The 12193-nt window shown below is 48.2% G+C and overlaps 1 protein-coding gene across 1 annotated transcript in view; it reads left to right on the top strand.

The window, feature by feature from the left end:
- Nucleotides 1-12193, top strand: part of C5_1H10orf88 (chromosome 5_1 C10orf88 homolog) — a 184891-nt gene that overhangs the window by 82248 nt on the left and 90450 nt on the right. Inside the window, exon 3 of the mRNA XM_078643993.1 lies at nucleotides 4925-4997. Coding sequence (XP_078500119.1) covers nucleotides 4925-4997 — 73 coding nt within the window. The remainder of the gene's footprint in view (nucleotides 1-4924; nucleotides 4998-12193) is intronic.

The following is a 12193-nucleotide window of genomic DNA, read 5'->3' as shown; positions in this document are numbered from 1 at the left end:
GGTCCGGCGTTGTGTAGGGCTTTGTGTGGGTGGATGAGGAGTTTGAAGGTTATCCTCTTATTGATGGGTAGCCAGTGTAGGTCTCTCAGGTGGGGGGTGATGTGGCTGTGTCGGGGGATGTCGAGGACCAGTCGTGCCGAGGCGTTCTGGATGCATTGCAGCCGTCTCAGGAGCTTGGTTGTTGTTCCTGCGTAGAGGGCGTTTCCGTAGTCCAGCCTGCTGGTGACGAGGGCCTGGGTGACTGTTTTTCTCGTTTCGGAGGGGATCCACTTGGAGATCCTACATAGCATTCGGAGGGTGTTGAAGCAGGATGCGGAAACGGCGTTGACCTGCTTGGTCACGGAGAGGGTGGAGTCGAGGATGACCCCCAGGTTGCGTGCTTGGTTGGTGGCTGCTGGGGCTGTTCCCAGCGAGGTAGGCCACCAGGAGTTGTCCCATGCTGAGGGGGTGGATCCGAGGATGAGGACCTCAGCCTTGTCAGAATTCAGCTTCAGCCTGCTGTCCTTCATCCATTCGGCGATGGCCTTCATTCCCCTGTGGACGTTGGCTTTGGCGGTGAGAGGGTCTTTGGTGAGGGAGATGATCAGTTGGGTGTCGGCGTAGGAGATGATGTTGAGGCTGTGCTGGCGTTCGACGTGGGCGAGTGGAGCCATGTAGATATTGAACAGCGTTGGGCTGAGAGAGGATCCTTGCGGTACACCGCAGATGATCTCCGTGGTCTTGGAGCGGAAGGGTGGGAGGCGGACGCTCTGTGTTCTGCCGGATAGGAAGGATGTGGTCCAGACCAGGGCCTCCTCTTGGATTCCGGCGTCGTGTAGGCGCGCTGTTAGGGCGTGGTGGCAGACCGTGTCGAAGGCGGCTGAGAGGTCCAGGAGGATGAGGGCGGCTGTTAGGGTCCTGATGTCGTCGATGGCAGTTTCGGTGCTGTGGTTGCTGCGGAAGCCTGACTGGGATGGGTCCAGGATGTTGTTGTCTTCGAGGTATCGGGTCAGTTGTCTGTTGACAATTTTCTCTATGACTTTCGCCGGGAACGGGAGCAGGGAGATGGGCCGGAAATTCTTGAGGTCCTTGGGGTCCGCCTTGGGTTTCTTCAGTAAGGCATTGATCTCGGCATGCTTCCAGCTTTCGGGGAAGGTTGCTGTCTTGAAGGAGATGTTGATCGTTTTCCGGAAATGGGGGGCGATGGCTGTGCTGGCTTTGTTGAAAAACTGATGTGGGCATGGGTCAGATGGGGATCCGGAGTAGTTGGAGTTCATGGTCTTGATGGTGTCTTCATCGCTGATGTTGGACCAGGCGGTCAGGCGGCTGGTGCGCATGGTGGTCACAGGGTTGGTGGGCTCGGCGGTGGATGTGGGGGTCCTGGCGGTGAAGCTGCTGTGGATGTCGGCGATCTTCCGGTGGAAGAAGTTGGCCAGTGTGTCGCACAGGTCTTGAGAGGAAGGAAAGTCGTTAGTGTTGGAGCTGGGGTTGGAGAGTTCTTTCACGATGTTGAAGAGCTCTTTGCTGTTGTGTGCGTTGTTGTCTAGGCGGTCCTTTAAAGCTGTTCTCTTAGCGGTTCTGATGAGCTGGTGGTGTCTGCGGGAGGCGTTCTTGTGGGCCGTGTAGCTGTTTGGTGTTCATTCGCGGAGCCAGTTCTTTTCCAGTTTTTGTCAGGTGCGCTTGGAGGTCTTCGGTGTACCATGTAGCTTTCTTGCTGGAGTGGTTGGTGGCGGGGGTCCTGTGTGGAGCGAGGGTGTCGACGCAGTCGTTGATCCATTGTTTGAGGTTGAGAGCGGTGGTGTCGGGGTCGGTGGGGTCAGGGGGTGGTCTCAGGGCGAGGGTGGTGGTCAGTTATTCTTCAGTGACCTTGCCCCAGCAGCGGCGTGGCATGTGTTGGGTGCGGTGATGCGTGGTGGGTATCCTGAAGGTGAAGTGGACGCATCTGTGGTCGGTCCAGTGGGGTTTGGTGGTGTGGTTGAAGGAGAAGTGGGGACTTGCGGAGAAGATGAGGTCAAGTGTGTGTCCCGCGGCCTGGGTGGGTGATGTTATGAGCTGTCTGAGTCCGAGGTTGTCGATTAGGGCGGTGGTGTTGAAATCGTTGTTGTTCTCGAGGTGGAAGTTCAGGTCCCCTAGGAGGATGTAGTCCGTAGAGGCGAGGGCGTGGGTGCTGATGAGGTTGTCGATGGAGTCGCTGAACTGTGGTCTGGGTCCGGGTGGTCTGTAGACTAGGGTTCCTCTGAGGGTGGTGGTGGGGTCGGTGTGTATCTGGAAGTGCAGGTGCTCGGCGGTGTTGAGGGTGTCGTCGGTGTTGGTCGAGAGACTGATGGTGTTCTTGTGGACAATGGCGATTCCCACTCGGTTTGTGCGTTCTCTGCGGGAAATCTTGTAGCCTTCTGGGATGGCGATGTCTGGTGCTGAGGTGGTGTTCAGTCAGGTCTCCTTCAGGAAGGCGACGTCGGGGGCGGTTGAGTGGAGGAGGTCCCAGAGTTTGATGGTGTGTTTGTGAGCGGAGCGGGTGTTGAGGAGGATGCATTGGAGGTCGTTGGGATCTTTGCTTGACGGTTTGGCGGGCTGGATGCTGGTGAGGCTGCAGTTCCGGCAGGAGAAGGGTCCATGGGTGCGCTTCGGTGTGGCCCGGTAGCAGGCGTGTTGTTGTCCGGGGTTGAGTGCGTGGAGGGTGCTGCCGTCGTAGTGCAGTCTGGTGCAGGGGTGCCTCCGGTGGCCAGAGGTTCTGGCACTGGGTGTGGTCCAGGCGCAGGAGGGATTGCCTTTGGTGTGCCAGAGGTGTGCGCAGCGGCCACCATAAGAAGCGGAGGTTGGAGGGAGGAGCAGCTGGGTGGGGGTAGAGGGCCAATAGGGGCGGGGGGCGGGGGGGCGGGGAGCGGGATCGGCAGGGAGCGGGCATGGAGCGGGTACGGAGGGGGAACAAGCACAGGCAAAAGCAGGGAACAAGGCAGAAGCAAATACAGGCAATACCAAAAACCGGTAGAATAAGGTCACAAAACAATATCACACAGTGCAGAAACAGCGGTCACAGGCAGAAAAGCGAGCAGGCACAAGCAAACCTAAGGCCTACCACTGGCCACCAGGGATGAGGCGCAGGTGGTAGCCTGCGGGTGGAGGCGGGCCTCGAACACCCTCAGGAGCAGCGGCTGGTCACAGGAGCAAGGGTGCAGTCCGGTGGAGCTGCGCAGCGTGGGGAGCGACCTGCCTGGAAAACTGGGTCAGTGCTGCGGTTCCACCATTTTTTAGTTGTTGCCTTGGATATTCTGTTACGGCCAATAAAGTTGATTCAGTGCTGTGGCCTGCTCTAAAACCCACTTGTGAGAAGACATGCTACTTGCTTATATAGCAGATAGGACACATGGGCTTTCCTAAAAGAGTAAAAACAATTCTATTGTTCCACTCTGGTAGAAATTTACAATGTTATCCTTTACCTCCCCTGAGGAAGGAATTCCATTAGCTTACAGTAACGTTTCTATACTTGAATCCACCACCAGTAGGCAGAGCAAAGCCTTGCAGAGCGCAAAAGGCAGGATGATGCCTTGGGGAGAATGCTGTTGATTAGTAAATGTAAGCAACTTTCGCAATGGAAACTTTTCAGTCTGGCTGGCCTGTTGTCTCAGGGGCTCTACATGAAAGATTGCCTGTTTGTATGACAAACATGTGAGAAATGTATGGAAAACTGTAGTTCCAGTTTAGATTTTTTATTCATTTAGGCAGAACTTTTGTCAGTTCAGTTACTCCTACAACATATACATTTGATACCAGACGTCCTTGTGGGATATGGATTGTTGAAAAGTAAATCCCACAAAACATTATTGATCTTGTAATTTAGTGATGTTACTGTGTTTTTGTTTGGGTAATTATTTTCTATTGGCTTGATACAATAGAGTAGGAAATTTGTTTTGCTTGATAAGACCTTGCACTGTATTTCCTTACTCTTTAATAATGACATGGAGCACCTGTATTTGGGTGTGAAATAGTTGATTAGCAGCTCATACAGCTACATGGTTTCATCTGCAGGAAAAGACATGCTCCAGGATTGAATTTTGTCACTCTCTTGAACTAGTGTTGAGAGAAGCAGTAAGCATGAGCCTGCTTGCAAAGTTTTTTTCCTTTTGGAGTACTTTATGAACATTGAATCTATAATTTTTGAAGTATCGTGTGCCTAAAGGCTCAATGCTAAATTTCACACTAATTGGAGCTCTGGAAAAATGAAGTGTACTGTAAATTGTTGACTGGTGAGGGCTCATCTGGTGAGTTCCTGGTAGGGAACACCACAGCAAATATGTTTTGTAACTGGACATGGTCATCGGAGATCTATCCTGGAGATTTTAGCAATGTCTGAAAGAAACGGTTTAGCCATTTTTAAAATTGTGATACCAGATGTCCATTGATGCTTACTGTCTTCCAAATTGTGTCCCATATCCCTGCAGCTGACATAACCAGGCTGGTCTCCCGTGAAGGTTTGAAGCTTGGTAGCAGATCATGTTGATACCAGATGTCCATAATACTATGGAGCAGAAGATCCATAGTATTGTTCCATTGATTCATGGATCACTTCTTGGGTTTGCTTGAGAGTCTCTTTATTTGTGACCCCAGATACTACTAGAGCTGTCAGCTCTTCTGTTACTCAACACGTGTCCTTTTCAGAAAGCTGCAGGTCTACTTGAATACAGTGAATCTTTACTTTGTCATTGTTTTTCCTTTTTCACCTTGGATAATTAATATACTATATTTTCAAGTGAGGATTGTAGAATAATCTTTTGACATAGAACCTGAAAGTGTTATCTTTCCCATTATTTCTTTATTCTCGGCCATTTTAATTCACCTTTAACTGCTAAACATGAAAAAAATATTGTTTGCTTATTTTATTTTGTATGTTCATTCATTTTGAGACTTCTTTTGTGATGCTCTGATCATTTTGTGTTTTGTTTTGCAGCTCAGATGAGGTGGTGACGTTATACAGGACTTCCCTAAAGTTGGAATCTTCGGAGCCAGTCTGCAAAGTCAAGGTGAAATATCCATGTTCTATCTCCTTAGCTCCAGAAAATAGGTTTAGGCACCTTAATGCCAATACTAGACAAGAGCTTCAAGAGTCTTAAGAGGGCAGACCGCTGATGTGCATTACATTCCTCACCTAGAGTACTCCAGGTGTTTCATTACTGGGTGTCACATACACCTCTACAAGTGCTCCTCATTCCTAAGTTGTTGAAGCCAGACTGTTTCAATACTTGATGTACATGTCCCTCATTTAAACCGTGCCCATCCTGTTATTCCATTTTTTTTCTAATTTGCATAGCTCTATAAGTCCACATTAATTGTAACATGCTGCATGATGCACTCACTGCCAGTCTGGGCTGGAATGCACGCACTCCTCTGAAGCAGTAACTAGCTTAGTAGAACAAAAGCATTTTTTGTTGAACCGGAAGACCGATTCATTGTGCCTTAAGTTTGGGCTCCTTGGTAGCCAATTCTTCAAGATCTCAAACACAAATCTTTCAAAATAAGTAGGTTTCCTGCAGCACTATTTAGTTTATTCACTAGAATAAATGAATCTCTTTAGTTTAAGAATACAATTCCCTTTCAGCAGAGCCATTGGGAATAGCGGGAAGGCTTCCAGTAGAAGGAAAATGTTTCGCTGCAGCATTCGTCTACATTGATATTCTTTACCTACTCTTCTCTTTATGTCAAAAACAGCATATTAACGATATTCATGGCACTTCATTTTCGTATTCATTTTTAGGTCTATTTTTTCCATTTTTAACATCTCCCTACAAGGATACTGCATGAACAGTAAAGTAAATAAAAGTAAATTGGTGGAAGAGTTATCCGAGTGGGATGTAGGTGTTGTGATTATTGTTTACTGTTGACTTGTGAACAGTATGAATAATGAAATGGTGTGCAAGCATAATGGATGCAGTACCCTGTACATCAAATTGAGAGACCAGTTCAGCATTGTGTACAAACATACCAAGCATTTACAATGCAATGGTCTCGTCTTTGATAAAGTTAGAGCTATTGTCATTGCAATTGTCATTTTTTTCATTTATTGGTTTTTGTTTAAACCGATAAATATATGGTATTGTCATTTACAATGGCAATAGGTAAGCATTAGAGAGTAGTAGAGTATTAGCAGTGATTAATAGTTAGTATAGAGCCACACACACAGAGCCACCCACACACACACACACACACACACACACACACACGCACGCACACACACACACACACACACACACACACACAGAGGCACACACACACACAGAGCCACACAGACACACACACACACACACAGACACACACACACACACACACACACACACACACACACACACAGACACACACACACACACACACACCCACACACACACACAGACACACACAGAGCCACACACACAGAGCCACACACACAGAGCCACACACACAGAGCCACACACACAGAGCCACACACACAGAGCCACACACACAGAGCCACACACACAGAGCCACACACACACAGCCACACACACACACAGCCACACACACACAGCCACACACACACAGCCACACACACACAGCCACACACACAGCCACACACACAGCCACACACACACAGCCACACACACACAGCCACACACACACAGCCACACACACACAGCCACACACACACAGCCACACACACAGCTACACACACAGCTACACACACACACACTGATCCACACACAGATCCACACACACACACTGATCCACACACACACACACACTGATCCACACACACACACACACTGATCCACACACACACTGATCCACACACACACTGATCCACACACACACACTGATCCACACACACACACTGATCCACACACACACACTGATCCACACACACACACAGAGAGCCACACACACTGAGCCACACCCACACACAGAGCCACACACAGAGCCACACACACAGCCACACATACACACACACAGAGCCACACACATACACAGCCACACACATACACACATCCACACACACACACATCCACACACACACACATCCACACACACACACACCCACACACACACACAGCCACACACACACACACAGCCACACACACACACAGCCACACACACACATCCACACACACACACACACACACACAGCCACACACACACACACATCCACACACACACATCCACACACACACACACACACAGCCACACACAGCCACACACACAGCCACACACACAGCCACACACACAGCCCCACACACACACACACACACACACACAGAGCACACACAACACAAGAACAGAACCGGCCCCACAGGACTGTGGAGCACTCCAGGAACTGCCCAACAACGGTGGAGCGGCCCGCTGCCAGACGGGGTCGCTCTGACTCTTCCTCCCCAACACGGACTATGTTGAGCCCCACTCACCGGCTCTCCTCAGGCTGCTCCTCCGGTGGGGGTTCAATCGCTGTCTGGGCTCTTGGGCGGCTGCACGCGGAGCTGACATGCGGCGGGGGTAGGCCCCGACAATGTGCCTCGTGCCCCCTCTGCGTTACCTCTCCACCGGCTGCTGCACTTGCGGGGCAGTATTTTATGACTTAATATTCGTACATCTGCCCCCTAATTCCTTGAACTGCATTTCTAGAGGGGTCACTGCACCCCCTTCTATTCACCTACCTCAGAGTAAAATGTTTCACTTGGGCCATCCAACTCGGGTGTGACTGGATCACCACTAGCTTCATTCAGGCAAAGTTTCCCTAGATCCCTTGTTACTACCACGTTTCACTTTCTCCCTGTCTGGACTGACTAATGATGGGGCAATACTAAAAGTCTTTTCAAATGTAGTCAGTGGTACCCAGATTATTTTCCAGCAGAAGAATGTTTGAAACCGACTCATATGTCACCAAATGTCTTCGACATCATCTGCTATTGGATGAATGAGAATCCCTCTACCTAAGCTAAACAAAAACACATGAGAAATTAATGCTAAGGGCACCCCTTATCCATAGCCTTTCTGTTTTATTGTGCTGTCACTCAAGACCAAGAGTAACCTAGAAGCATCTCAAGGAAAGTAAACAAAAAAAACTCAATCAGATTCGACGTGAACCTTTTATTTGCTCCCCAGATAAATGCATAGTTTAAGGCACAAATTACAAGCTGTTTGGGCTTCAGAAAACCCTGAAGATCTATAAGGGCCAAATAAAGGCAGAAGTACTTATTCTACAGATATGTAAGGAGCAGGTGTGAAAATCTGTCTATAAGAGACAGGCGTCTTTGTCGAGACACAAGATAGCCAGCGGGGATACAGTCCAGTTTTGACAGGACAGGTATATAGGAATGCTTCAGCAGCTTTCATATGTTGAAGGGCCATACACAATGCTAATACAGGAGTGTTTGGATGTAGGCGTCAAATATTTAGGTCATACCTACCTACAGAACGGGTGACAGGCAAGTCTACAGTAGTCCATTAACATGTCCATATGGGTCAGAAGCATGTCAATCTGAGTCGCAAGCACGACACTAGCCCCTAGGGTGTCAAAAGCACCTAAATACTAGAAAAGTAAGTGTCAAATATTGATCTTAGGTCCCCCAGAGTTAACAGGCAGCAATCGCGAGCCGGACAAAAAAAGAGTTCCACATAAGTAGGTCACCCTCATTACCAGTGAATCTAGAGCGATTAAAAACAAGTCTATGTCAGACTCATGCAGGTTTAGGGCCAGACACAGATGTGCTAATTGTACTGACGTCTTAAGTGAGTAATTTAGAGAAAGGTAGTGCTAAAAGTGCCGTAGACATGTATTTACATGGCATGGGCTGGTATACATATTCAAAAAATACAATAGGTATGTTTCCGGTCTATGGGCGGTCCCAGGTTAGTGTGTGTTAAAAGCAAGATAATATGATCGCTAACGTATGCAAGTGTCAAGCACACATTTACTTCGCACTCATGTTTGTAGTCCACCACACATTTCTCAAGGAAATATAGCTAGTTGGTATCATTGTCACAGATGAGTCGGCAGAGATGCTCTCCCTTCATAATGACCCTGGCCAGGACAGAGACAGCGGCAGCACCTACCACTGAGCCCGGATCACTGCGATCAGAGTTGGGCTAGCCCGCTGCACCTCCTCTGGCCCTCCGTGTTCCATGAGGGCTTCAGAGGAGCGATGTCGTTATCCCACCCCACCCTCCACAGCTCCTCAATACTCTGTCTGCACCCAAAAACCACGATATTGCATTGTCCTCGTTCCGCCGCCAGAGTGCAGCAAGGAAATGTCGCACGACAGGAGCGGGACTTGCCACCTCCCCGTCCAGCCCCCTGTTCCGCCTACCCTTCAAGCGCCCAACGCCCTGCTTTGTGATGAATAATGCAATTGGTGCACGTATTAAAACGCTCCAGTACCTCCAAATCGAGTTTGTGCTATATAATAAAAACGCACCCAACCCGCATTTGGGGGCAGTATTGGTTGCTAGACCCTGACTAGCGTGAGGTTTCACTGCACCCTCTGAACTCTATCTGTGCAGTGGATGTTTTCCTAGGGTGACCGCAATGGTGTCCTCGCCCTGATGGAGTTTGGTATCGGGGTGACTCCAGAGCTCGGCCTGCACAGTCCGAGCGCCACAGCCATGGGCGCCCAGCCCTGCCTGCCCCCAGCGTGACCCTGACTGGAGCGGCGTGCCCGCGCTGCCTCTCGGTTCCCGCATATGACGGCCACGCGCTGCGGATGCTGCATCGCTGGCTGAGCGCCGCGGTCTCTCTGCGCTCTTGGCAGAGGATGCTTTTCTCCCAGTCAGTGACGTGCGAGGAATGTCCTGCAATTGAAGTCAAAAATAGGATGGCGCCTCTTAGTGCTCTTCCTTTCTGTGCATTCACCGGCGACCTACAAATAAGCGCATCCCCAGTTTAGCCATATTAAAGCCAGTCTAACACAAACTGCATATATTGCAACTGAATTAAACTTTTTTTGACTATCCACAATGAAGAACAGGAGAGATTGGTTGCCCTCATTAATTTGGTAGAATCATAAACTCCTTTAGCAGCTAATTTTAAGTCTGATAAAGTACGTAAGATCGTGGAACCATTAGTAGCTCTGTGGGTCAGGCTGTCCAATGTTCAAGAGGGCGTTAAACCAAGTCCACGAGCGCAATGTCATCCAATGTATACGTAAATCGCTTTCAATAGAAATGGGCGCTACCAACTTTTCTGATCTAAACTTGCAGAACGTGGCTGGGTAGTGTCTTGTGCAAAACCAATAAAGGTAGAAGGAACAAATTTATAATGATGGATGCTCTAGGGAACACGAAGGCGATAACCACTAACGTGCCCAAAACAATCTCCAGTGAGAACAGAAGAAATAGCTAACAACAAACTTTGTTCCCGAGCAATCAAATACAGTATTGGAGAGCAATTTCAGTCCAAAAGAATCCTCCAGATTGTGCTGTTCAAAAGTAAATTCTTTAGTTTCTTTATGTAGAGATTTGAAGTGACAAGTTTTGAGAGATGATCCTATGTAGTTGGTATCATCCAATGTAGCCAAACAGTCAAAACGGCCAACAGCCGACACGTGTTTCGTCTTGGGGACAAATCACCCAATGACTTCCTCAGGGTAAACAGTTCTATGGTAGTCTCATCGTCATGACTTAAGTATATCTGTGTACGGTGCCATATTATAATGGTCTAAAAGCAATTAGATTCCGTCGTGTTTATAGTGTTCCAAATTCAGCTTAATCAAAAGCAACGAAAATTTCTTAAAATGGACTCATTTTTCCAGGTGCAATCAGTTTATCAAATCGAAGTTCTTTGATCTTAGGTGGACTGGGAATACAGGTCCAAAATTTAAAGTAGTGTAGTAAATCCTAGATCAGGTCCCGGAGAGTACTCCCGCCATCATTCGAACGCCGCTTACTGACGGCGTAGTAAATCCTAGATCAGGTCCCGGAGAGTACTCCCGCCATCATTCGAACGCCGTCAGTAAGCGTTCTCTCAGAACTTGTCACTTCAAATCTCTACATAAAGAAAATAAAGAATTTACTTTTGAATGGGACAATCTGGAGGATTCTTTTGGACTGAAATTGCTCTCCATACTGTATTTGATTGCTCGGGAACAAAGTTTTTTGTTACTTTTCTGATCTGTTCTCTTTTCACTGTAAGCCCCGTCCTTTTCAGACTAGGGGGCGTGTTTTTCTTTAGAGAAAGAAACGGAAAAAACACGCCCCTCAATCCGAAAAGGACGGGGCTTAGGGCGAAAAGAGATAGTCACAGAGACCTCTTCTCCTATGGCTGGTCGCCGTTTAGGAGGCCAACCAATGGAGAAGAGGGGCGGATTTAAGCCTCGCTACTCTGAGACATAAGATCTCGCCAGCGAGACTGCGCATGCGCAGCCTACGCTAGCCGAGACCTAAAAATGTCTACTTTCCATCATCATTACACTGTGTCCTTTGCTTTCTCCGCCTCATGTTTAACACCAAAATGAAATTCTTGTGTGAGTGTGGATCACATGGGCACCCAGACCAAATTCTGTGAACTCCATGAACATAAGCAGGGTCAATATGTCAGTGGGCGAGCGGCAGGGGGTAGAACTTGAAAAAGGAAGAGCATGTCACAGTGTAATGAATGAAGATTATCAGTAATAAGGGCCTTTCCACTGTATTTCCCATTTTAATCCCAATCATTAATCATGAGGAACTCTTGAGCAGTATATTCCTTAATCACAAAGACAAAAGACTAGCTAGTCATACACACACATTCACACCCATGTGGATTTTACTGAAGGCACATCAGACAAACAGAGCCATCAGTTATCGGCAGCATGCAACAAGGCATTTCCAAAGACAGTCTCTGAGGATTTGCGCCAAGCTGATACTGCCTAATAAATGTGTCAGGTGAGGTCCTGAGAGCAAGAATATCAACATCGACCATTGAAATCCCTTTACTCTCAGCCCAGGAGGCATCTAGCTCTTAGTGTACATATAGTGAATCAAAGAAAGCAGAGAAACTTAACAGAAAAATACAGCATGGAAATTACCAATAGAAGCTATGAGCTTAGAATAAAATGGGATGGCTCATGACGCATACAAGCAGCTCCATAAGTCACAAAGAGGGAGGTTCTGAAATGAGACCAGCGATTTCAGTAAATCCTTATAGGCAACAAAGGAAATCCAACGACTGGAGGGAGATTCCTAGGAGAAAGGACCAGATCATCTGGTCTTTCTCCTAGGAATCTCCCTCCAGTAGCAC

Source organism: Lissotriton helveticus, chromosome 5_1 (genome assembly GCF_964261635.1).
Source record: "Lissotriton helveticus chromosome 5_1, aLisHel1.1, whole genome shotgun sequence".
Taxonomy (NCBI): domain Eukaryota; kingdom Metazoa; phylum Chordata; class Amphibia; order Caudata; family Salamandridae; genus Lissotriton; species Lissotriton helveticus.
The sequence above is the reverse complement of the archived record's forward strand: the minus strand, read 5'-3'. Positions and strand labels throughout refer to the sequence as shown.